This window comes from Nansenia antarctica, assembly GCF_963989245.1.
Source record: "Nansenia antarctica genome assembly, chromosome: 19".
In the NCBI taxonomy this organism is placed as follows: Eukaryota; Metazoa; Chordata; class Actinopteri; order Argentiniformes; family Microstomatidae; genus Nansenia; species Nansenia antarctica.
The window spans coordinates 7,598,988-7,626,979 of NC_137692.1; the positions used below are offsets into that span (position 1 = coordinate 7,598,988).

At 44.4% G+C, this 27,992-nt stretch overlaps 1 protein-coding gene across 1 annotated transcript; it reads left to right on the top strand.

Moving 5' to 3' along the window:
- Positions 1–207: 207 nt before the first annotated feature.
- Positions 208–27,979, top strand: dnajb6b (DnaJ heat shock protein family (Hsp40) member B6b; the record flags this gene model as incomplete). The annotated part of the gene is given in 11 exon segments (XM_080549124.1): positions 208–437; positions 6,740–6,869; positions 9,484–9,593; positions 10,350–10,421; positions 10,821–10,928; positions 13,822–13,980; positions 14,827–14,926; positions 14,928–14,984; positions 15,108–15,178; positions 26,726–26,878; positions 27,879–27,979. Coding segments are annotated over 10 exon segments (996 nt in total). The 5' UTR covers positions 208–437; positions 6,740–6,804.
- Positions 27,980–27,992: the final 13 nt, after the last annotated feature.

Here is a 27,992-nt window from a genome sequence, read left to right on the forward strand (position 1 = left end):
TAGTGTGGACGCATCAAAATACGACGTGTTAACGCGAGATTTCTGAGACGTTTATTGCGCTTATGGCCTTCCATAGAAAATCGACGTGTCTACGTAGACACGTCAAAAATCGACGTGTGGACACGATATTTCTAGTCGTTTATTGCATTGATGGCTTTCCATACATCACTAGCACAGCTCACCGCAGAAGCGCGGGTACGTGTGGAGTTGACGAGACTATCCGTGCTGGTGTAATATATAATATAAGTGTGTCAGATCTCCGGTTTAACTGCTGCTGAAGTGGCCGAAAGAGCAGCAGTGTCTCCGGACACGCACAGTTACGACCACCGAGGGGTTGGTAAAAAAAACAAAAAAACAAGACCCACAAGCTATTGGGATAAAGATCCACAGAGGTCAGCAGGTACCGAAAGAGGACATTTCCTCAGCCGGAGAAGAGGGTGAGCGTATTTTCATTTTATGACATACGAATGATCTTTGGTTGATTCATTTGCGTAGATGATGTCAAATCCGTCAGCGTCCCATGATGTGTTTAGCGAGGCAGATGCGCAGTCATGTTTAATAAAGCTGCTGTCATCTCTGATCTCCGTCACATCACCTTCAGAGGACACTGTTCTGATGGGACATTTAGGAACTTCAGATGTTGAATTGATATTTGTCCCCTTATTTACAGTATAGCCTATATCATGCCATAGGCTATCTAGGCTATTTCAACTTATCATTTTTGTAATGCTATGATTAAATCCAAATTGAATATTAAAGATCAAAGTAGACTAAATGGAATTGCACGATAACATAATGTGACCGGCCCGTTCTGACGGACACAGACAGGATATGTGCGCTTGACTGTATTAGTAGTTCAAGCTATTCATAATAAGTAGGCTACTTAGTAAAAAATTCTTTGGCAGGTCTTACCACTTTTAAAATAAACAAGTGATAGTAACCAACTAAAGTGATAGGCTACTCACCTTGTTATCCGTCAATAACAATCTAACCCTAAACAATCTCATTATTGCCATTTTAAGCAATTTCCAAACAAAGGAGTTTGGTATTTTGGAACTTTCTGGAACTTTCTTTACTATGTGTCATTTATTGCTGAAGGTGTCCTAACTAGGTGCTGCTTACTCACATACAGTAGGTGCTTATGATGTATTTTCTGTTTTCAGTTATTGTTGCATGGTTTCATAACGGTGCTTATGAGGTTAAAGTCTAGCATTAGGAGGACCTTATGTACTGTGCCTGTGCCAATATGTGGTGGTTGTAAACCAATGATAAAGTCCTCCTCTGAGGTCTTTCCTAATTATGAACTTAATTGGGCTGTTAACATTGAGCTCATTGTAGTTTTACTTTCCATTGTCACAGAAAACTCTCTAGGAGTCAACATTTTTACAAGCAATATTCGCCAGGTAAAAGATAGCAGCAAGACAATGTTTTAAAGGAACCATGAGGAGGGCACAACCTCAGACCAGCACAGGACAGGAATATGCCTGAATTCCTCTGGGCTTACAATGACTTTACAATTATGGTGGCACTAATCTGTGGATTTAAAACCCACATTACCTGTTGTGTTGTATTGTAGCAAAAACCACATCCTCACTATTCTAGGTGAATCTCAGTCACATGCAGCCTAGTCTACATACTGGAGTTATGCAGGAATAACTCCTGCATCCTCTCAAATCAAAGATGAACAGAATAATGAAAGGAGAAACATCTTCAGAAAGTGGTGACAGAAACTTCCAGAACGCTAGTTGATCATGAAAGCTTAACCTTTTTTCTCAGTGACATTTATGCTGAGAGGTGATTTAGCCCATAATTACTGTGACTTATGCCAGCTCCATTACTGGGTTTCTGAGTGTGGCCTACTCCAGTTCTCCCAAACAATACCAAACACACTAACTAGACTAATGCAAACATACTAACAGCCTAATGGGCATCCAGTCCTACTGAAACAAGACATCAGTAGACAGTTTCTCTGTAGTTTACACAAAGGTAAGTACAAAGTTGTGAGGAAGAGCAAATGTAGCAATAGGTACTCCTCCCTAATTCCAATGGTTGCCACTTTTCACCCAGTTCTCCGTAACTCTGTATTCATCAGCTGTCTAGGTGTGTCATCATTCTCATACCTGCCCCAAGCAATGGGAGACTCTGTGAGTAGCCCAGTTTTAGAGACACCCTCTGTGTTCTACACCCTCTTTAGGATCTGTTGTCTGAGGAGGTTTGACGTCCTCACAACGAGACCACTATGGACCCTGGAAAGTATCCTGTGGTGGATTCAGTCACATGGGTGTTATGAGTGCATAAAACCAAAATTAACTAACTGGAAAAAGTGTACTGCCCCAATCCAAACTTGGACTATTTTGTTCTCATAGCACAGTTCAGTGATAAATCAACTTGGAATAATCAAGTTCTTTGCCCCCTATACTCACTTGTATTTCCTGTTTTCCTATAGGCCCTGGCATAATACTGCATATTATGTTTTCTAAATGTTTTCACATTATCCATGCGGGCAGCAGTGGAGATCACAGACTTGTCTTTGCCAGCAGAGACCAAAATGGTTGTATATTGAATATACTTACACTTAGAGCATGGATTCTCATCTTACAATGTTGGATTTTGACTAAAGGGTGTTTTTAAGAGAAAGAGAGAAAGCCTACTGTATGCCTTGTTATAGTAATTTATCTTATCTTCCTGCTAGCTTACTACATTGGACTACTTTGTTGCACTGTAGAGGAGCTAGCTTGCCCTAAGAATTTAATTGCACCGTCTACAGCTGTATTCTGCGTATATGATGAATACACTTTGATTTGATGTGACTTTTATAAGATCATAATGTATGAGTGAAATACCATGTGTCACCAAATTGTATTAACGCTGTTAAAAAGTGAACATGTGTTGGTCTAGTGTCATGCTGCTCAGCTTGTCTCATACAGTTACACCAAGCATCTGCTGTGTAAGGCTCCCTGGTGGGCTAGTCTCTGCTTCTCTAACAGGGTAAGCTCCAGGGGCAGGCCCTTTCTGTCTGCGTCTCTTCACACTGATAACCCCCCTCCGTCAGACCTCCCAAACGCTGCTGTACACTTACTTCACCTGTCACTCAGAGAGCCCCATTAGCTACCTTGGTAACTAATGCTGGTAACTCTTCCTGTCAGAGAATATGTTACATCTCTGTTATACTCAGGGTCAGGATTATTTTTCCTGCTTTGGTAATTTTTCAGCAGGTCACATGGTACAGGCTCACCATAATGATTCCTTTTGTCATCATCACCCAATATATAAGTATTAAGGTCTTTACCAGCCTGTTATTATTGCAAATTATTGGGATATTATTATTATTATTTCCTGCAAAAAAGAGGATGAACTGACCAATGAGCAATGACATTGCCCTCCAGATCTATAGCATATATTTTGTCAATATAGCATCAGAATCATGCATCGGACCATTCTGCCAAGGACTAGACAATACTACAATACTACTAACAGTAGTCTTTAGTTCATAAAACCCTACCTTTGTGTTGATCTGATCTGTTTATGCTAAACTGTAATAAGCTATGACCTTGAAAGACAATGCTGTTGTTACTTTCCCCTCATCTAACAGTCCGTATGCAGTATGTCCGCTGAATGCATCTAACAGTCCGTATGCAGTATGTCCGCTGAATGCATCTAACAGTCCGTATGCAGTATGTCCGCTGAATGTCCGCTGTATGTCCGCTGAATGCATCTAACAGTCCGTATGCAGTATGTCCGCTGAATGCATCTAACAGTCCGTATGCAGTATGTCCGCTGAATGCTAACAGTCCGTATGCAGTATGTCCGCTGAATGTCCGTATGCAGTATGTCCGCTGAATGAACAGTCCGTATGCAGTATGTCCGCTGAATGATCTAACAGTCCGTATGCAGTATGTCCGCTGAATGATCTAACAGTCCGTATGCAGTATGTCCGCTGAATGCTAACAGTCCGTATGCAGTATGTCCGCTGAATGCCGAGACAACATAAAGACAAATGACTGCAGAGTGAATGACAGACCTAGATGGGTCTCATTGACTGACTTACATTCTGTTGATGGATAGGGTTAGTTATGGAATAACTGTGGTGTTTGGTGCACTGTGGCAATGTGGAATTGATTGACCCACATTCACTTCTCTTTCTCAAGCACGTAGACACTGAGCAGATTGCGATTTCAGTATTACTGGATCAGCCTTCTTATGCCGCAAGACCATGCACACAGGCCACCAGCAAACACAGTCAGTAGCCTCGTCCATTAGTGGACTTGCTAACCTGCCGTAGGGAGTAAAACTGCCCAGTTGTTCAGTCACGGCACTGAGACAGAAAAAAAGAGGAAAACAATCATGAGACGGGTCAGTGGCTGGGCAACGTCTGCTCACATCTGTATGTGCTGACTGAGCAGTGGCATGGGGCATAAGAAAGAGAGGGGGAACAGAGGGAGACATAGAGAGAGAACATGAAGAAAATGAGTACACAAGTAAGTTAGAGGAAAGTGAGAGATTGAGAAAGGGATTCAGATAGAGGAGATTCTCCACTGCCCTGGGACTTACAGTATACTGGGCTGCCAGGGGTTACCGTGCCAACCAGGAGTGGTTACAGTATACTGGGCTGCCAGGGGTTACCGTGCCAACCAGGAGTGGCCACATGGCATCTGTTGCCACACGCTCTCATACACACAGAAAAGGGCACAGGGGTTATTAATAAACAAACAGGATACAACTGGACTCCCAGTGGAACTGGTAACTGGTCGCTCTATGAATTGTATTTATTTGTTTACAGATCAGCTAATTTATGTATGTATAAACAGTAAAAAAAGAAAACATTGTTGACAGGGACAGCAGCTGGTGAAACTGGGAACAAGTCGGCAACCAATCAAAATGTTCTGACTTTTCTTCAGTAAATAAATGTCAACATTGTTGAAAATCAATGAAACACACGCTAGTCGAGCCAAAACATTGCAATGCAATGGATTCGGTGAGTAATCCCCACTACTCACTAACTAGGTAGTAGTGGGAATTATTCACAGAATCCATTGCATTGCAATATTCAGGACAGTGTGGAGTGGAATCAACATGTTCTACTTTGACTTGGTTTATATATCAATGCCAACTATATATAAAGACTGAGCAGTTGATGTTTTAAGGTCATGTGCAGGCCATGGTAAACAGAGTGAGCTGCTGCCTGTGTGGATTGATCTGTAAACAGATCTAACAGATATGTGTGTGTGTGTGTGTGTGTGTGTGTGTGTGTGTGTGTCTCTCTCTCTTTCATACTGTGTGCTGTCCCTCATACTGAACTAGGACTTAGTGCTCAGCAGGTATATAGCCTTTGGTATAATAACATTTGATGTTTGAGTATTGATCAGTGTGACAGTGACTGTGAATGAATATGTGTATGTTCAAATGTGTATATATATATTTATATACAGTATATGTGGATACCTTTGTCCAGAGAAAAACGGCCTAATTGAGCCAGTAAAGGTTTTTGCTCTGTATCCAGTAGTGAGTCCTGGTGCCTTAGGGACCTTCACAGTTCCATTGGACTGCATACAAAAAGTAACAAAAGACACCCGTTTGAAAACATACCTCAGTCACTCAGTTATTGTGACTGTTGAAAAGACACATTGTTGCACACCTTGTGAACAAAAGACACCCATTTGAAAACATACCTCAGTCAGTCAGTTATTGTGACTGTTGAAAAGACATTGTTACACACCTTGTGATCTGTAGGCTTTTTCCTGTCTTGCTCAATAGGGTGATTTTGATGACTCTTGTTTAGTTAGCTCGGCCCCTGGGTGAGCTAGAGGAACGCGGTCTTCGCCGGGCGGTGCCGTGGGGTGCAGAGGAGTTAGCTAGTTAACTCCCCTGCACCCCCCGGTGAAGAACGCGTTTCTCTAGCTCACCCAGGGGCCGAGCTAACTAGCACTAGCTAACTAGAGTAAGCTAACTCCCCTGCACCCCACGGCACCCCCCTGCGAAGACCGCGTTCCTCTAGCTCACCCACACTTCACAATTTCCACAGGAATTGTCCACAGTCTAGTTTAGAAAATAATATTGTATTGAGCTCTTAACTGTTATAACTGGGCCATTAATGTTAATTTTTTCAAGTTAATGAGGAGTTTCCAGGTAGTGTCAGGTGTCAGTGGGGGTAGTCAGGATCAGTGATGGGAGATGGAGACACGGCCTCTGCAGGCCTGTAAGCTGATCGGGGAGGACATCCCAGACGTCCACTTACTGTGACGCTGTTGTTTCTTCAGTGCTGATGTCCACTGTTACCTTACTGTACATGTCACACTAACAAGAGCTGACATGGAAGGTTATACCAAGACTGTATGAAATTGAAGTGTACCTGCGAATGATTCGCCTGGTTGTCATGTTTATCAAAGAGGCTGCATATAGGCTTCATGATTGAAGGATCAATTACATGTTTTTAACCCCCATCTACACACACACGCACGCACGCACGCACGCACATACACGCACACACACACACACACACACACACACACACACACACACACACACACACACTCACGTTTAAGGGGCCTCTATTTCAGTGCAGTTGATAACGTTGTTTAGCATTGCCCCCCTCTGAACTCCTCCCTTCCCCCATCCTAACCACTCTGGCCTGGGGGGGATTTCTCAACTGTCACACATGGCTGCTTCCTCTGCTACAGCTCCACTTTGTTGTGCTTGTACTTCATGAGTAAGCATGTCTTTTTAACCCTTCTCTCGGCAGAGCCACGGAAGGCTGGACGGAGGAACTTCTCATAAAGAAAGAAGAAGGTCCAGAAACACAGAACCATGACAGAATATTACCTCATCTTAGGGGTCCACAGAAATGCACCACAGGAGGACATAAAAAAATCGTGAGTACCCACGTCTGGCACGGCCTCTATTTTTACATGTGTTGTCGTTGGAAACGGCTGACACTCTGAAGGATGTAATACACTAATTATAACCACCTTGCATGCGTAAACGGACAGAGAGACTGTGATACAGAAAGTTTCCACTCTTCTTCCCGTAACCTTGCTGGGTACTCTCTGTGGCATACCTTCCCTACACTCACTACACAGCCCTGCTCAAGTCCTGTGACCCAAAAACAATTCTACAAAATTGTCAGTGTCACACCATGTGTTTGCAGTCATATGCTTGAGTGGAAGGGACACCTATTCCTTTTTAAAATGGCACTGCTCTTTTGGGCTTCTTTGTTGGAATCTAAGGTATGCCATTTAAAAAATGTCACTGAACTTCAAAGGAACTCAGCTGTGAAGATGGCGTTTTTTCCACTCTACTTGTGTTTTTCACTTTCAGTTTCAGCGCTGACTCTCCTACTTTTGACCTTTTACCAAATACCACCCTAGGCCGATCTAGACTGATTTATTTTTAACAGGTTCTTATCTGTTTGAGAAAAGTTCGCACACCTTGTGCAGAATGAATAGATACACTTAGAAAAGGAAAAGAAACATGAGCAAATTGGCTTTCTTGCTATTACACATTTATGTGGAAAGATACCAACTTTTCTGTAAACATTCATCAGGGTGTTTATTGTTATTCACATTCTTCTACACATCAAGTATACAATGGGCTCTTATTCAACATCATTTAAATCACTTCAACTCGTGACTGTCTTCAATTCACAGGAAAACCACTGTCTGTCCCCAGCTCTGGAAGTCTGAAAGTGAAGGGGATAATACACAGTGAAGGGGCTAACACACAAGACTGTAGCTGCTGTGAGAAATCTCATCACCAGTGGGACTGACAGTTAGAAAAACAGTAGGCCTATTGTAGCACCCACCTCAGGTTAGGCAAACCCAGCCTCTCAACTCCTAAGATGAGACGGGGGTTTGCTTAACATTTGCTTGATCCATGGGGACTTTAAAAGCTACACTCAGAGCTGTTAAAGTGATCATGTGTGATTTTAAGAAACCCTTTTTTTCAGATAATATCATGTACATTTTACAGGCTTTCATACTGGAAGAGTGAAGGACAGAGAAATAATGACAGTGACAGGAAGTCTAAAGGGACTTTACTAAGTTCTTTATTCAACTGATTTGCAGTGGGCTATCGACTAGATTCAACAGAGACTATTGAGTATAGATTCAACAGAGACTAATGAGTATAGATTCAACAGAGACTATTGAGTATGAATGAATGAATGAATGAATGAATGAATGAATGAATGGACTTTATTGTCATTGCTACAGTACAGGTACCAAACAACGATTCAACAGAGACTATTGTGTATAGATTCAACAGAGACTATTGACCAGGCTCTGTTGACTGCAGAGACTATTGACTACAGACTATAGACTTCACCATTCAACAGAAACAACCGACTATAGATGCTAGGGGTGTAACGGTACACAAAAGCAGTTCGGTAGGTACCACGGTTTTTAAGTCACGGTTCGGTTTTCCGTACAGCTTTTGGTACAGCAGGGTAAAAATTCACAAAATATATATAGATAGATTTAAGGGATGCTGGAGGAACTTCAAGCTCTAGTTTATTTGCGTTTGCCATAACAACCGCTAAATGAATACTAATCTCTCTGTGGCGTGTGTGTGCATGCGTACTGGCTGAGGTGATTTCAACACACAAAAAAGTACAGTTGGTAGATCTGTAGATCCCATTTAATTGTAATTTAATTTTAATTTTGCCATTTAGCAGACGCTTTTAATCCAAAGCGACTTACAATTACGAATTACAGGGACATTCCCCCTGGAGTAACTGAGGGCTAAGTGCCTTACTCAAGGGCACACTAGTAGTGGTGTGGTTTCAGGCGAGATTTGAACTCACAACCTTCCGATCACAAGTCCAACTCACTATCCACTAGACCACCACTACCCCTATCACCCCTATCACCACCACTACCCCATTTGATCACGGCATTTGTTAGAATACGTGTACCGTTACAGCCCTAATAGATGCATAAGAAAGCCAATCCCTAGGCTCCATACAGACCTCTGGATGTCCCTGAGTCCCCTCCACATGTCATCTGTGTCTGCTGCAGGGCTTTATGGAACCTGCTGATTCAGCACAACCCCCTGTGTCAGCCTGGACTGCCGAGCAGTGGAGTTTAGCCTTCTCTTTGTTACTCCTGTTGTGTGTGTGTGTGTGTGTGTGTGTGTGTGTGTGTGTGTGTGTTTGTATGTGTGTGTGTTTGTATGTGATGATGTGTTTATGTGTTTATGTATTTATGTGTGTATGTGTGTTTGTATGTGATGATGTGTTTATGTGTTTATGTGTGTATGTGTGTTTGTGCGTGCGTGCATAGCTTTAAGCTTAAGGATGGTGTATTGCTTTAGGATAGATGAAGGGTTTAGATTAAGGAACTACAGGTTTTTATGAGGTGTCACAATTAATTGAAGGACTTATATTTGTGCTCTCATACCTGATTAACCATCAAATCACCTGTTTTATCTATGAATAATATCTCACCTAAACGAAGATTCTGATGTTGTTTGTTTGTATTTGTGACTCAGATACAGAAAGCTAGCACTCAAGTGGCACCCAGACAAGAACCCAGACAACAAGGAAGAAGCAGAGAGGAAGTTCAAAGAGCTGTCAGAGGCCTATGAAGTTCTGTCAGATGGTAAGAACCCCTCTCATAAAAACCGGCTTTAGTCCTCACTAACTATGTTAAAGTGGGTGAGTTGGCTGCTTGCAATCTGGGTCGGTTGTCATACAAATTGGATGTCATGCTGACAGTAAACCTAAAAAGCAGGTTTACCTTCACCTGACAAGTTGACTTATTATGTCTTACTGTACATATCTCTCCTTGTCTGTACATAACTCAGTGTACGATCTGTACATATCTCTATGGCACTATTGCACTGGCTAGGTGCCCAATGCATTTGGTTGTCATTGTACTTGTACTATGCCAATGACATTTAATCTGAATCTGACTTATTATCTTATTATAAGTCTTTTATTGTCACCCCTCTTTTGTTTTTTCCCCCCAAACATATGATAAGTCATGTGTCATTACTGCTGGTGAGAGGCCATCATTATTTGGACTATTCTCTGTGTTCATGGAGAAAGGAACCTTTGTGTGGCTGTAACAGGACTAAACGAATGCACTTGAGAGCTGACGCGTGGGCTGGAGAGAACACCAGAGGGTTGTAATGTCTTAATTTATTTGGCGTAGTTATGAACTCGCTATCCCAGCAACAGAAGCAAATAACAAGGCATTAATTGCCTTAAATAGCTTCAGCTTTCACCAAGCTATTGTTATCCAGAAGCCTAAGAGAGACCTTTCTCCATGTTTAAACCAGAGGGAGAACAGGAACATGTTGAGATGTCTGACTAAATCCATACTGTAAATCCTCACTCTTTATTTCCTCCTCAGAAAATAAGAGGAACCTGTACGACCAATTTGGTAAAGAAGGCCTAGCTGGACATGGAGGCGGCAGAGGAGGAGGTACTACTTCACCTTACCTGACTTGACTTGATGTATTGATTGAAGTGCAGCCTTCAGGAGGCTGTAGAGTAGAATACATATGATGTACATTCCAATGGGATATTGCATAAAACAAAGATATGAGAAGAGTCATTTCTACCCTTTTTAAAAAACCTATGCACTCCTCTCGGGTCAACCCCAGTATGTTATAATAACAACTGTACCAATACAAACCTCTCTCTTAAAGCTCTCAAACCCATTAACTATCAACAAGGCCTCATGTTGCCATGCTACTACCATAGTGAATTGAATAATTCAGACTGATGTTCAGATACCATGTGGTTGACCAGGGTTACTGGACGGGCCTCAGCCATAGGTAGTGCAGTGTGTTGTTAGTTGACAGTTGTGTCTGTCTTACAGGAGGACATTATCATAATGGTGACTTCGGCGGCGGCTTCACATTCCGTAATCCAGAGGATGTCTTCAGGGAATTCTTTGGTGGTCGAGATCCATTTGCAGATTTCTTCGGTAAGCATTTTTCACCTACTGATTTCCCCCTGCCAGTGCCACCAATGGGAATGGCCTCTAGTCGATTAGACAGACAGACATGGAGAGGAGAGAGGGAGAGTGCTGATGTCACACTGCAGTACACTCTCTTTGGCTACTATAGTAACAATTCATCAAAGTTTGTTGTATATTTGATGCAATGTTGAACTGGGAGATACCAGGGAGGGAGGGAGGGAGGGAGGGAGAGAGAGAGAGAGAGAGAGAGAGAGAGAGAGAGAGAGAGAGAGAGAGAGAGAGAGAGAGAGAGAGACAGAGAGAGAGAGAGAGAGCGAGAGAGAGAGACAGAGAGAGAGAGAGAGAGAGAGAGAGAGAGAGAGAGAGAGAGAGAGAGAGAGAGAGAGAGAGAGAGAGAGAGAGAGAGATTCAGACACAGAAAGCCACTTGCTAATCTTCTGTTGTATTTTGCATCTCAAATACGCTGACCCTTACACAGCAGGAGGTCCTCTGACTGCTGCTGAACTCAACATGGACAACCCTTTAACCCTCAGGATAGTGTTTCTTTTTGTCTCATGGGATATGGGACTTTTCCTGACAGGATTTTAAGCCCTTTGAAAAACAATTGGATGCTACTGTAATTACCAGCCAATTGTGGGTTACTTGTAGTAAGGGCTATGTTGTCTATGCAAATGCTAAACATTGTCATAAGTAGCCCATAACATTGGCCAGTGGTGTAGAAAAGCCTGTATGTGCTCGGCGAATGACAGCAAGGCATCTGTGGTTCACCCACAGAGCTCTAAATATGGAGGCCAGACGCAGACAGAGGACGGATATGAGAGCCTACATCATTCAACTGGAATGCTTTCAAAAATAGCTTCTGTATTAAAACAAGAGCAGTTGTAATGACGCCAAGCGTATGTGTCTGTGTGTGTTCGAGCACATGTAACACGTGGTAGTTGGGCGTGTACAATAATGCTAAATGTGTGTGCCATGAGAGCATGTACCATAGGAAGCCTTGTGCCTCCCCTTTGTGTTTTATTAACAGGCTTCTTGAAGTGAACCCTGCCTAGCTAGTGAACACACTAAAGAAGACATAGACAAATGACAATAGAAGATAGAAGATGTGGTATCCCAGCAAATCCTGCAAAGCAGAGATAGATAGAAAAAAGCCCTATCATTTGTTGTATCTAAGTAGATATCTGAGATACAGATCCGGTGCGTATTAATATTAGGGCTCTGCTTCTAACATTGCCCTTTATTATATGCCAGAGTTTCTTTAAATACAAATTGAGTGCTAAGGACAGCTGTTGCTGTTTACATGGCAGTGTCTAAACAGTGTCTAACAGTAACAGACCGCATAGCCACAAAGCTGTTGGTAAGAGGATAGTACCTGCTAGGTTGGGGTCAGCACCATTACGTTTATGGCTTAGTTGTTGTCTGGTCCTCCAGTCTGTTAAACTTGAACTTCAGGGTTAGGGTTAGACCCAGACCCTGTTCCAGTGCTGTTCCAATCCAGAGATCTTAGTTTGATTGGATGTATGAAATCATATCTATTACCCTATTGCTTCCATCCATTCAAGTTTGTCATGATTACCTCAAGAAACATGACCAGAGAATTGTAAAGGGGTGCATTGCATAAGTATTGCAACAAGGCCCTTGAAGATATTCAGTAAGTGATGAGTGTTAGGGAGCCACTCCTGTTGGTAAACCCAGTCCTACCCTACAGCCCCCTCTAGCTAGCCAGAGGCACTGCTATTGTATGGCTTCCACTGCAACAGCTTGCACTGTGGGTCTGTCTGCCAAACAGGGCACAGCAGTCTGGGATCCCATTGAGACAAACACACACACAGGCACTCATAGAGGAGGGCTCACGTGTCTTCAGAGGAACAGCCCCCCACCCCAGACTGCTTCATTGGTCACATGTAGTCCAGGGGAGGCCACAGGGTACCAGTCAGAGACTATAGGCTTGCCTAGACCTTATTAAAACCCCCCAAATCTGTATGTTTTTCAAAAGCATATGGTGAATCCTGCCTATTTTTTTTTTTTTACTGTCAAACTACTTTGATATCAAGCACATTAGATGTTCTGTATTTATGTATTTATATGTTTACTCCTTCTCTTGTAGTCAGGCTCACCTTACCTGGGTTTATCTTTCATTCTAACCAGTTGAGTAAAGCTCTCTCTGTACAGAGGCTTTTCACAGGCTGGCAGAACACACAGGCAAGTCTTATCCAGCAAGGCTGACCCAGATTGGTGCGTAATTAGCAGCATGTCCACAGGGCTTTAGAATGAGAATCAGCGATACACATGAGAAGGAAAAGGTGAAGACGGTTCCAGGAATAAGACAGCATAGACGTCGCCATTGGCGGTTTCGGTGCTTTCCAACTCCAGCGTCATTTTTTGTTTTAGTTTTCATTATTCAAGTTATACAAGTACTGATTTACAGTGTTCATGTCTTTCATAACAGGTTCAACATTATACACAAAGTGATCGTTAACAGAAACCCCAAAGAATATGTGTGGTTGATTGAGCTATGTCTCCTTTTATGTCGTGAAATTATGCATCTTTTAATTCCTTTTATAGATAAATGAAATATTTCACCTGCATTGGAATGAAAGTGATTGATGTTTGGGCCGGCTGTGGTGCAGGAGGTAGAGCCGCCATCTAATGATCGCAAGGTTGCCAGATCGGCGGTTAGAGCCCTGGCTGGCTACATGTCGAAGTGTCCTTGGGCAAGACACTGAACCCCAAATTGCTCCCAGTGAGCGGGCCGGTGCCTTGCATGGCAGCTTGCCGCCATTGGTGTGTGAATGGGTGAACGAGAGGCCGTTGTAAAGCGCTTTGGATAAAGGCGCTACATAAGTGCAGTCCGTTTACCATCCATTTATGTTTGTTACTGTCTGTCCCCTTTTATCAGCTGATGACGACTTCTTTGGTGGGGGGCGGAATCGCCAGACGGGCATGAGCAGGAGCAGGACTGGGGGGCCGTTCTTCAATGGCTTTGGGGGCTTCCCTCCATTTGGAGCAGGCTTCTCAGGGTTTGATTCAGGTATATCAGGAGTGTCAATACCATTTGGTGAAAACCTTGGGAGGCAAAAGAGTCCGTCTCTATCAGGAGTCCTCATTCACAGGCTGGTGAAGTTAAAAACACCTGCTTGGGCTGTATGGAAGTCAGTGTGACTTCATTGACACGGAAGATCAACCTTTTCAACCCCTTAGGAATGTTGCATTGCTAGAGACATACCTGTGTTCTGTATGACAAGACCACCTCAACACTGTCAATGATTAAAGGAAGGATCTATTTTCCAAGAAATGTTTCACCATGAAAAATATATAACCCTATAACCCTATAACCCTACAACCCTATAACCCTATAACCCTACACCTGATGACACCTGGTCATCTTTTGGACAGTCTTTTCAGAGGCTGCCGAAGCTTGCAGAGATTGAGGTATGGCTGCAGAAAGTGAACCCCTCTGCTCCAGGAAGTGTTGATGCCAGGATGCTGAATGCACTGTGTTATGCTATTGTGCTGGCACCTGTGAACCTGGCCCCTAAAGTCTGTATTCACCAAGAATGAGAACTAAAGAAACTGATGTTATTTGACATACTACTATTATTTAAAGATGATTTACTTAATGATTTAATAAAGTAGTCTGAATAGCAATACGGATAATTACAATATATTTAGGCAGACATTTAGACTTTTCCTTCTAACTCGCTTCACTCTTCGGATAAGATTGGGCACCCCTTCTAGGATGTTTTTATATCAGCTTTTATAGCAGTAACTGTATCCATTTGCTAAGGCATCAGACTAGTATGCCCCCATATTGTCCAACCTAAAGTATCATGTTAAAAAGACATACTTATGCTATGAGGCGAAGAGTGTTTAAGCGTGTGCGTTGTGTGTGTCCCACCTGTAGGTTTCACCTCTTTTGGACCGATGGGTGGAGGGGGCTTCGCCTCGTTCTCCTCCTCATCCTTCGGTGGCGGGGGAGGGGAGGGGGAGGGGGATGGGCAACTTTCGCTCTGTGTCAAGCTCTACCAAGTTTATCAACGGCCGAAAAATCACCACAAAACGGTACTTCACCTGTCACCACTGCAGAGTGGCTCACTGACCTTCTCTGTGTTGTGTGCTTAACTGGTTTTAGGAGAGCAGGATATACAGCATGTACAGAAAAACAACAGTTGTTTTGTCCTTTAGGATTGTGGAGAACGGACAGGAGAGAGTGGAGGTGGAGGAGGATGGACAGTTAAAGTCTCTGACCGTCAACGGTAAGGAGCAGCTGCTAAGACTGGATAACAACTGATAACCTCTGCACAATGTTTGAAATACTACTCACACCTGGAAACAAAGTCAACTAACTCAGTGGTGCAGGTTTGGCACCAGCAGTTGGTCTCCTCTCTCTCCCCTGTTGACATTGGTAGTTCACACATCTCATTGAGAGAAAAGTGTTCTCATCTTACCGTAGTTTAGCTACGGAGCCACGTTGAAGATGGTTGTATTTATTCCGGTTGACCTTTGTTTTTTGGAACCATCATCAAACTAGGACCAGGACATTTTCTGTTCATTACTGATTCGTACCAGTTTCTTTCTTTCTTCCCTGTATGCACTTTTTGCTGTATTGCAGTTTTTTTCCATTGATGGGCTTCAGCCTTTTAGATCTAGCAGGGGCACAAAAAGATCTAAACAAAGAATGACAACATTTAGGTTTTTCATTTCAACTACTGTATTGGACTGTTGAGTTATCTCATCTTATCTTACATTTTCCTTGATGTTTTGAACTCAAACCACACATCTAACCGGTTATCTCATGTTCATGCCCTTAGACCAACTATTTAGCTTATTAATAAATGTATAATATTAATATGCATATGTTTTGCTTTTCTATTTGTTTGTATGTTGTTTTGAATATGAGAGTGTTTTTTCATCTCTGCATGATTGCCGATGACAAGGCTGTTGTGTTCTTACTGTAACTGTTTCATCACCTCAAACCATGACCTGAGACCACAGACAAACACATACATGGATATACAGGGGACTTTGTGTACTTTTTAAGAAAAGAAAAAAAAGAAAAGTTTCAGAATTGGTTAATAAATCTTAATTGGACCCTTTTGAAGGGCTGTTGCAGTCACATTGAGTCTGTGTGATGATTCTGTTGGCTTGAGTGACACCCTCACCCCTGAAATGTGCGTGCTTGCTAGTTCACACCTTACAACTGCTTCACACAAAAAGTCAAAGTAATTCACATTCACTGCTTGTATATTGAACTCACTCAAGATCACCTCAGTCACAGTGCATTTGCCTTTACTAATAGTAGAATTCATTACTAAACTGATTATTGACATAATTGTTTTCATAATGGTACATATAATGTTTGTCTAATGTGATATCAAGTAGTAGGTGCTACAAAATGATTATGTTTAATATATCCCCTTGGTTGAGAATGGAGTGAATATCAGCAAAAGGTAAGTGGACTCACTACTAAACATGCACACAAACAAAACTATCTTTGTAATGATCAGGTGAACGCCTGCTGCAGAATGGAACAAGCCAGGCCCCAGGTTTCCTCAGTCCTCCCTGGCCCCAGGTTTCCTCAGTCCTCCCTGGCCCCAGGTTTCCTCAGTCCTCCCTGGCCACTCCCTGGCATGTGCTGACAAGGCACTTAGAGTGCGCATTTTGGATGCCAACTAGCGATAGTACTGTATTTACAATTCTACTTTTCTCTACTTTGCAGACATTATTTTTGGTGTGTATTGTACGCAACAATAAATCAGGTCCACTAGTATTCTATAAGCTTGGTTGTTTTACCCCTTTCAGCAGTGTCAGCTTAAGGTGCCATGTCACTGATAAACAGTGTTGAGAAGTGGCAGGGTAGTGGCATAACAACTGTTCCTTTAAATTACGGCAGTCGAAAGGAAGTGCATGTCTGTGTGTGTTTGCGTGTGCGTGCGCGTGCGTGTGTGTGTGTGCATAGCATATCTTTGGCACACCATTTCTAAAGAATGTGCTTAAAGGGGTTTAGTTTATTGACACAAGGCTGAGTGCATTTTTGTAGAGGAGAGGAGAGGAGTAGAGTAGAGAAGAGGAGTAGAGTAGAGAAGAGGAGAGGAGAGGAGAGGAGTAGAGGAGAGGAGAGGAGAGGAGAGGAGTAGAGGAGAGGAGGAGAGGAGAGGAGAGGAGAGGAGTAGAGGAGAGGAGGAGAGGAGAGGAGAGGAGAGGAGTAGAGGAGTAGAGTAGAGGAGAGGAGTAGAGGAGAGGAGAGGAGAGGAGTAGAGGAGAGGAGAGGAGAGGAGAGGAGTAGAGGAGAGGAGAGGAGTAGAGGAGAGGAGAGGAGAGGAGTAGAGGAGAGGAGAGGAGTAGAGGAGAGGAGAGGAGAGGAGTAGAGGAGAGGAGAGGAGAGTAGAGGAGAGAAGAGGAGAGGAGAGGAGTAGAGGAGAGGAGAGGAGAGGAGTAGAGGAGAGGAGAGGAGAGTAGAGTAGAGTAGAGGAGAGGAGTAGAGGAGAGGAGAGGAGAGGAGAGGAGAGGAGTAGAGGAGAGGAGCGGAGAGGAGAGGAGGAGAGGAGAGGAGAGGAGTAGAGGAGAGGAGAGGAGAGAAGTAGGAGGAGAGGAGGAGAGGAGAGGAGTAGGAGTAGAGAAGAGGAGAGGAGAGGAGAGGACAGGAGAGGAGTAGAGGAGAGGAGTAGAGGAGAGGAGAGGAGGAGAGGAGAGGAGAGGAGAAGAGGAGAGGAGAGGAGAGGAGTAGAGGAGAGGAGAGGAGAGGAGAGGAGAGGAGAGGAGAGGAGAGGAGAGGAGGAGAGGAGAGGAGAGGAGTAGAGGAGAGGAGAGGAGTAGAGGAGAGGAGTAGAGGAGAGGAGAGTAGAGGAGAGGAGAGGAGGAGAGGAGTAGAGGAGGAGAGGAGTAGAGGAGAGGAGAGGAGAGGAGAGGAGTAGAGGAGAGGAGTAGAGGAGAGGAGAGGAGTAGAGGAGAGGAGTAGAGTAGAGGAGAGGAGAGGAGTAGAGGAGAGGAGAGGAGGAGAGGAGAGGAGTAGAGGAGAGGAGAGGAGAGGAGTAGAGGAGAGGAGAGGAGTAGAGGAGAGGAGAGGAGAGGAGTAGAGGAGAGGAGTAGAGGAGAGGAGAGGAGTAGAGGAGAGGAGAGGAGAGGAGTAGAGGAGAGGAGAGGAGTAGAGGAGAGGAGAGGAAAGGAGAGGAGTAGAGGAGAGGAGAGGAGAGGAGTAGAGGAGAGGAGAGGAGAGGAGTAGAGGAGAGGAGAGGAGAGGAGTAGAGGAGAGGAGAGGAGAGGAGAGGAGAGGAGAGGAGTAGAGGAGAGGAGTAGAGGAGAGGAGAGGAGAGGAGTAGAGGAGGAGAGGAGTAGAGGAGAGGAGAGGAGTAGAGGAGAGGAGAGGAGAGGAGAGGAGAGGAGTAGAGGAGAGGAGAGGAGAGGAGAGGAGTAGAGGAGAGGAGAGGAGAGGAGTAGAGGAGAGGAGAGGAGAGGAGAGGAGTAGAGGAGAGGAGAGGAGAGGAGTAGAGGAGAGGAGAGGAGAGGAGTAGAGGAGAGGAGAGGAGGAGAGGAGTAGAGGAGAGGAGTAGAGGAGAGGAGAGGAGAGGAGAGGAGAGGAGAAGAGAGGAGAGGAGTAGAAGAGAGGAGAGGAGAGGAGTAGGAGTAGAGGAGAGGAGAGGAGAGGAGGAGAGGAATAGAGGAGAGGAGGAGAGGAGAGGAGTAGGAGTAGAGGAGAGGAGAGGAGTAGAGGAGAGGAGAGGAGAGGAGAGGAGAGGAGTAGAGGAGAGGAGTAGAGGAGAGGAGAGGAGTAGAGGAGAGGAGAGGAGAGGAGTAGAGGAGAGGAGTAGAGGAGAGGAGTAGAGGAGAGGAGAGGAGAGGAGTAGAGGAGAGGAGAGGAGAGGAGTAGAGGAGAGGAGAGGAGAGGAGAGGAGGAGGAGTAGAGGAGAGGAGAGGAGAGGAGGAGAGGAGTAGAGGAGAGGAGAGGAGAGGGGAGGAGTAGAGGAGAGGAGTAGAGGAGAGGAGAGGAGTAGAGGAGAGGAGAGGAGAGGAGTAGAGGAGAGGAGTAGAGGAGAGGAGAGGAGAGGAGAGGAGAGGAGAGGAGTAGAGGAGAGGAGAGGAGAGGAGTAGAGGAGAGGAGTAGAGGAGAGGAGTGGAGAGGAGTAGAGGAGAGGAGTAGAGGAGAGGAGAGGAGAGGAGTAGAGGAGAGGAGAGGAGAGGAGTAGAGGAGAGGAGAGGAGAGGAGAGGAGAGGAGAGGAGTAGAGGAGAGGAGAGGAGTAGAGGAGAGGAGAGGAGAGGAGAGGAGTAGAGGAGAGGAGAGGAGAGTAGAGGAGAGAAGAGGAGAGGAGTAGAGGAGAGGAGAGGAGAGGAGAGGAGTAGAGGAGAGGAGAGGAGTAGAGGAGAGGAGAGGAGTAGAGGAGAGGAGAGGAGAGGAGAGGAGAGGAGAGGAGTAGAGGAGAGGAGAGGAGAGGAGAGGAGAGGAGGAGGGTGAGGAGTGAGGAGTGGAGAGGAGAGGTAGAGGTGGAGTGGAGAGGAGTGAGGAGAGGAGAGGAGAGGAGTAGAGGTGAGGAGAGGAGTGGTGAGGAGAGGAGAGGAGAGGAGTAGTTGAGGGTGGTGAGGAGAGGAGTGGTGTAGAGGGAGGTGTGGGTGGAGTGGAGTGGAGAGGAGGGAGTAGAGGAGAGGAGAGGAGAGGAGAGGAGAGGAGTAGAGGAGAGGAGTAGAAGAGAGGAGTAGAGGAGTAGAGGAGAGGAGAGGAGTAGAGGAGAGGAGAGGAGAGGAGAGGAGAGGAGAGGAGTAAAGTAGAGGAGTAGAAGAGAGGAGTAGAGGAGAGGAGTAGAGGAGAGGAGAGGAGGAGAGGAGAGGAGAGGAGGAGAGGAGAGGAGAGGAGAGGAGTAGAGGAGAGGAGTAGAGGAGAGGAGAGGAGTAGAGGAGAGGAGTAGGAGTGGTGAAGATCTGTGCTGTTTAGCAATGAGGACAGGCAGTGTCTCAATGAGGACAGGCAGTGTCTCAATGAGGACAGGCAGTGTCTCAATGAGGACAGGCAGTGTCTCAATGAGGACAGGCAGTGTCTCAGTTACACCCTACCTTTGGGGAAGGTGAAGGGGGTCAACTATTTTTTCATACAGAACATCACACAAATCTAGTGTCACATTGCACCAATTAAAGCAACATACTCTGCCCACAGCTACTGTGTGAGTTTAGCAAAGTGAGCTGAACTACGGGCACAGCTATCCAATCCAACAGGGGAGCTGAGGGTTGGGATCGGGAGGGCAAGTGGTTGTGAAGTTGGATGAGACACGTTTTAGGACATCATCCTGGGATAGAGGGGAAAGGGATGATGAACCACAGCCAAATCTACTAGGTTGAGTGAAAGAGCTGATAATAGGTGACAAATTCTAGAGTGGTAGAGGGAATCTTGAAGCTGTGCAAGCCCCTTGCTAGGTGACACTTTGGTCCTGTCCTTGAGGCTGTGTGTGTGTGTGTGTGTGTGTGTGTGTGTTAGGAGATGTGCTGATGAGAGGAGGAGATTAGTGTATCTTCTACTGTGCTGTCAGAGAAGAACAAGAGTCAGGTCCTCAGCTTTATAGGCATTCTCACATAATGGCTGTTGAACATACAAGCAGTTCTTGTTCTTGCCTCACATTCAGTTGAATTACTACACAGTTTCTTATTTGCATGGGAGATTATATTCAGTATTTCCATCTCCATAATCCAGCATTTTGGATTATCCTCCTTATGGAATTTTTAATAAACATGTTGCCACAGGCCAGATAGATACTTTAATTTAGATTGTATAGTTCTCTAACAGTGTAATGGACATTGTAGGAGCAGGTTGCTTCTTTCTCATGGTACAATAGGTCCCCCTGCTGGTTAAAAACCGCTATTGATTCTTTCTGATAATTTGATAATATTTCTACATATATCTATATATATATATATACATATTTATATCTTTTTTTTTAAATTATTTCTAAAAAATATATTTCTGTAAATGGCCATTAAACAAATCAACACATTTAGCCACACAGTTAGGACATGTAGACAAAGTTCAAGCTAGACAGGGTTCACAGATGCAACGTTCTCCCCACTAAGTGGCACTGTTTCTACATGAACAGGAGATCCCAAGACCTGGTCATTAATTTGTATAGCTGACAGCATTATCTAATGATGACCTTTGGATATTGAATGTCTCTGATGCAGTGATACCTCTGGTATGTTGTCATTAAAGCAATTGATACTCATTTATTTAAAAGGTTGATACATGTTTTCACCTTTTAGATAATGAAATGTATTTATTTTCTGAAATACATTCTTATGTAGACTAATGTTGCATTGATTACAAGCAGCTTGTATTGAGTTGGAATGTCAATGAATTTCCAGGACCAAAGTCAAGTGCCCAAAATGTCAGCATAGACTGCAAAAAGATCACATACACCTACATACACTCTGCTTCTCCCATGTCTGACAGTCCAGTATTCTACATGTCCCCAGCTCATTTAAAGAGGATGTGTATGCATTATTGATGATAAAGTGTAAGGTAGTATAGTCACGCTGTCTTCCCCTGCCTGTGGTTTTATCAGCCACATAATATAATGAAGCTGTAGTTAAGCTCTTTGCTGAGTGTCAGTCGTTGCCTCTAGCGCACCTTCTGGAGTGGCTACCACACTCGTAATGTCTGGCACACATCTAGTGTAGTCATAAGTCTATCATAAGTCCAGTCTTTTGGTGATAAACCCCACTTAATTAGCTTATGATGATCCTTTTAAACACAATAATAGATAGATAAGACAATCTATTATTTATAACTGAATACAGATGGAATAAGTACCCTGAGAAGATGTGCTAGCAGCCCTGTGCAGGGGGGACTCTGGGATGTCTTCACATCAATGTGAAAAACAAATACGCTTCTAGTATGAAAACAAAAGGTATGGATTGACTTTACAGCAATCATCTTCATACCCTGTCCTTCAGAAATGACAGATCATGTTTTTATTTCCTGTCCCAAGACCACAAGATAGCTCCAGCTGTCAGCGTCCTGTTTAAATTGTGTTCCACAGGAGCGCTGTCTGCAGCTGCCCCATCTCAGGCCAGCATCCAGCCAGGAGCCCTTGGCTGCTTTATGAAAGATGGGAGAGATGAGGCTCCAGAACTAACTGGGCTGTTGCCTGACCGTGTTTGAACAAGGGCACAGACACACACAGACACAGTCACAGACACACACAGACACACACAGACACACACAGACACAGTCACAGACACACACAGACACACACAGACACACACAGACACACACAGACACACACAGACACTATCTCTCTGTGAAGAGCAGTGGCGTCACCTCAGTGGGCCTCTGCCGGCCGGGTTTGTTTTATTAAAAGACAGAGGAGGGGGAGGGGGGAGGGGGGAGGGGGAGATGTGAGGACACCTTCTGCATAGATAATGGCTGGTCACTGTCTGCTGATAGGGGTTTGTATTGACATTCAAATCGCGTGTTGCCTTCTACTGAGCGGTCAAACTCAGTAGGCCTATGTGGGGTTTGTCTAACACATGAGGTTGGCTTTCAAGTGCAAAACTGTCTCTCTCTCAGAATAGCATGGCTGCTCTAAATGGTCAGTGAGTTGCTGAGCATGCTGTCGAATTTGTATGGATGATGTGTAGCAACCGTACAATTTCAAAGGTGTGTGTGCGTGTGTGTGTATGTGTGTGTGTGCGTGTGAGTGTGAGTGTGTGTGTGCGTGTGAGTGTCAGTGTGAGTGTCAGTGTCAGTGTGAGTGTGAGTGTGAGTGTGTGTGTGCGTGTGAATGTGAGTGTGAGTGTGAGTGCGAGTGTGCATGTGAGTGTCAGTGTGAGTGTGAGTGTGTGTGTGCATGTGAGTGTGAGTATGAGTGTGAATGTGAGTGTGAGTGTGCGTGTGCGTGTGAGTGTGAGTGTGAGTGTGAGTGTGAGTGTGCGTGTGCGTGTGCGTGTGAGTGTGAGTGTGAGTGTGAGTGTGAGTGTGCGTGTGCGTGTGAGTGTCAGTGTGAGTGTGAGTGTGTGTGTGCGTGTGCGTGTGAGTGTGAGTGTGTGTGTGTGTGCGTGTGAGTGTCAGTGTGAGTGTCAGTGTGAGTGTGAGTGTGTGTGTGCATGTGAGTGTGTTTGTGAGTGTGAGTGTGTGTGTGCGTGTGAGTGTGAGTGTGTGTGTGCGTGTGAGTGTCAGTGTGTGTGTGTGTGTGCGTGTGAGAGAGAGGGAGAGAAAGAGAGGTGTGTCTGGACGATGTGTGTCAGACCGCCTAAATATAGACACCACCCACTTACGCCTACTGTAGGACTGAAGAAAACAAAGGATCGGCAGTGTGAAGACAACAGCTCTAAATGAACGCATGGAGAAGCACGGGTGTTATATAGTATTTTCTGTTGTTGAAATTAAGTCTTTGATCCAGGAAATTAAAAGGCCTCTTTTATGAGTATTAAAAGATCTCATTATCATCATTGCTCTTTGATATTGTGCTGTTGAAATTAATTAAATGATAATGGATTATATGGCTCGGCGGGGAGAGTATCTTATCACCCAGGTAACCACCTCATAATAGAAACAAATATTGATCTGCAGAAACGGGGATGCATTAACAATGTGCACACAGCCTGGGATTCACATAACATGTGGCTTAAACTAACTCACCATTTCTCTAATGCAAAACTGATACCATCTCCAGGCGCTTTCCAGAAGCTAATAAGTACTAGGATTAGTGGCTTTTCTAAGCTGGAATGAGGTCTACCTGATAGAAACCACAATTTGTTTTATTTTTAGTCTTGGGTTAGTCTTACTCTGTGGTGTCAATCCTCCATCTGGGATGTGGATGCTGGTGAACTGTGTCATTTGACTAAATGTGTCGTCAAGCCTCTCGTAATCTAGACTGCAACTTACTGGGGTCGCCATGTGGCCCCGTGGTAATGAGATGTCCATTCAGCCGCTGTTGACGTCTTTCATTTCTTTGTCTCTGACCAGGCTTGTTGTTACGCCCCAGGCCAGTTCTGTATTCTCAAGTTGTCTCCTTCCTTTCAACATCCCCTCCTTCCCCCTGATCATCTCTGTCACATTGGCAGACTGGTGAGGAGTTCAGTGGTAAATGGTGAAATAGACCTTTAGCAGCTATGGAGATGAAATGGTTGAAGCCAAAAAAGAGGGCTGTGGACTCTAGAGGGACAGGTCTGGAACATAGAGGGACATAGAGGGACAGGTCTGGGACATAGAGGGACAGGTCTGGAACATAGAGGGACATAGAGGGACAGGTCTGGGACATAGAGGGACATAGAGGGACATAGAGGGACAGGTCTGGGAACATAGAGGGACATAGAGGGACATAGAGGGACACAGAGGGACATAGAGGGACATATAGGGACATAGAGGGACAGGAGGGACATAGAGGGACATAGAGGGACATAGAGGGACAGGAGGGACATAGAGGGACATAGAAGGACAGGTCTGGGACATAGAGGGACATAGAAGGACAGGTCTGGGACTTAGAGGGACATAGAGGGACATAGAGAGACATAGAGGGACAGGTCTGGGACATAGAGGGACATAGAGGGACATAGAGGGACAGGAGGGACATAGAGGGACATAGAGGGACATAGAGGGACAGGAGGGACATATAGGGACATAGAGGGACATAGAGGGACATAGAGGGACAGGAGGGACATAGAGGGACATAGAGGGACAGGAGGGACAGGAGGGACATAGAGGGACAGGAGGGACAGGAGGGACATAGAGGGACATAGAGGGACATAGAGGGACATAGAGGGACAGGTCTGGGACATAGAGGGACATAGAGGGACATAGAGGGACAGGAGGGACATAGAGGGACAGGTCTGGGACATAGAGGGACAGGTCTGTTACCTTGGCAGAGCTGTCAAGGCAAAGCAAAGCAAATGTATATTTGAAATTCTTTTAAATATTTGAAAAACTTGAGGTGTGCTTGATTTAGCATGCCTTGCATGCAGCTATGGCCCTGCTGAGACCTGAGGACGTCACATACACATGAGAACGTCACATACACATGAGGACATCACATACACATGATGACATCACAGACACATGATGACATCACATACACATCAGGACATCACATACACATGAGGACATCACATACACATCAGGACATCACATACACATGAGGACATCACATACACATGAGGACATCACATACACATCAGGACATCACATACACATGAGGACATCACATACACATGAGGACATCACATACACATGAGGACATCACATACACATGAGGACATCACATACACATCAGGACATCACAGACACATGAGGACATCACATACACATGAGGACATCACATACACATCAGGACATCACATACACATGAGGACATCACATACACATCAGGACATCACATACACATGAGGACATCACATACACATCAGGACATCACATACACATGAGGACATCACATACACATCAGGACATCACATACACATGAGGACATCACATACACACGAGGACATCACATACACATGAGGACATCACATACACATCAGGACATCACATACACATGAGGACATCACATACACATGAGGACATCACATACACATGAGGACATCACATACACCTCAGGATGTTCTATATTGTTCAGCTCTTGACACACAGTCAGTGTCTCCATGAAGAAAGAACATTGTTCTATTCTCTATGTATGTAATATGAATGAGTTACGTATTTGTCGGAGAAGGTGAATATGACACTTGAGAGATATACATATTTACTTTGAAATAATTACAAGATGTGAACAAAACCTTCATCATTATATATATATTTACTATTCATTATTTTTCTACTACAGAAGATAAGATGGAAATACAATGGCTTCCAAGGCAACAGAGCCTTTATAATGCACATTATATGCAAGTTACTCTACACAGATAGTGTGTGTCCCTGTGCACAAATACTAGCTTGATGTGTCACTCTAATGACTTGTGATTGGTTAAAGCCTTGGTTATTAGACATCATAAAGGGGCTGTGAAAGCTGGTGCAGATCTCTTCTAAATGAGAACAGGTTCAGCATGCGAGCATCTGGCCCCTTTCTTCTCTTCTCCACTCCCTTAATTACACAACACAATGGCCATGAGATCTGCCTGTAATCTCACAGCATAATAAGGCTCCCCTCTCCCCCTATACCCTGCCACTAATTCAATATAAATGTAAATTACCAAGAGAAAAGAATAACGAAATCTCATTTTATTTACATGACTAATCACAATAAAGCCAGCCACATGAAATATGAATGAAATATATGGTGGGTGTATGAAAGAGAAGGGGGCCTCCGCCCCTACTGGAGGGGATTTTGAAACTTCTCCACATTTGTCATCTTTGTTGTTTTGCAAGGGTACATCGATGTGACTCACATTTGTGTTCTCTATAGGCAACTTGTAACAAGCCAAGCCTCTCATTTTCTCTCTCATTGTATTCTTCGCGTCAAGAACATCACAAGGGGAAACATCACATTCTGAGCACTCCCTATTCAATAAGCACATCAGATGTCTGGAATGGTGCACTGATCTACCCCTACCGTAGCCTCCATTTTGTAACATAAATACACCCCCACACACTCACATATCATGCTCCAAAGCCAAGGTAATAGAAGTAAGCTACGGTAATATTAGGTTAACTGATCCCAGATTTACCCGCCTCTTCATGAGTATAGTCAAGGTACCCCTTGATCACCTTTGAAAGGACTTTGTGCCATAGTCTCAGACTTTGTGCCACCGTCTCTTGGTTAGGGATGTAGGCGTGTGCCAACCTGTGCCCGTCTGTGTCCAGCCTCACTGCTCTGACCGTGCCCACTGCCCACAGGTTTGGAAGATGATGTTACCCTGGAGGACCGCTGCCGTAGACAGAACGCTCTCCCGGGCCTCCCCTCTCATCAACGCTGCCTGAGGAACACCCAGCAGAACCCCCCAGAGGAAGAGGAGGAACACGGTACACAGAGCCTGGGACATGCCAGAGGTGTGCCCCCTAACCTAGTGTTCATGTCTGGGGAGAACAGGTCTGTAGTGTGGCTACACAGAGAGCTCCAAGAACAGGCGAGCTACCAACAGTAGATATTAAAGAGAGAGGGCTAGTCTTTCTAGAGTTGACATTTTCCAACAGAGAGGATGTTCTGGTCTTAGTGATTTTCTTTCTTCTGCTGATTCAATCGATTGTTTATTTTGATACTTTGTTGATGAAGTTTGTAGTCTGTTGATTGTAGACCACACATACAGTATAGGGATGTATAATTTAAGGTTTGATATGTATTGTTTGTTATGTTATATACATATTATGTGTTTGATGAGATGAATGGATCAATCAATGGCTTTGCATATAGAAAAGAGCTAATACCTTAATAATGTCAGCTAATTGGCTGCCGTAAGCAAAAGCCAGTGACAGAGGGAGCCATGTTTGACTCGCTGAGGTAAACATTAAGGAGAGAGGACTGACATGGTCATTAGAACGTTCTGTTGTTCTCTACCATAATGGGCGAAGGTCAGAGGTCATCGTCTGTTTTCCTCCAGAAGTCATGGTGTTCAACATGTAAGCCATGCAATTATCTCATACACACAGACTCAGAGGGGTCTCCTGCTTGTAATGAGGGCTTGATTAGTTTGGGGGTGGACTCCACACATTCACTGTTCTGTGTCACACTGATATAAATACACAAGTTTACTTGTTTTCTCTAGGAGTTAATGATGTACGCTTACCTGTTATGTATTATACAGTATGTCCTTATGATTCAGGGTTGAGGAAAATATAGTGTAGGTATAATACATGCTGTGCTAAGGTAAGTAGCAAGTGTCCCTTTCTTTCTGTGCACATGACTATCATTATGTGCACATGACAATCATTATGTACATTCATTTACAAATATTCATTTATACATATTATCCAGTCAAAGAGTGGTTTAAGAGCTTCTAGAAACACAGGAAGTGAAGTTGAATGCTGTTGTTTGTTGACCATTTCTATGTAGGACACATGGACACCAAGCGGAAGAAACTATGGTTAAAGGAGACAGAGTCCAAAAAGAAGAGAACGCCTCGATTGCCTCCGCGGATTGGCACCTGGTTTTAAGGAACCGTCTTAG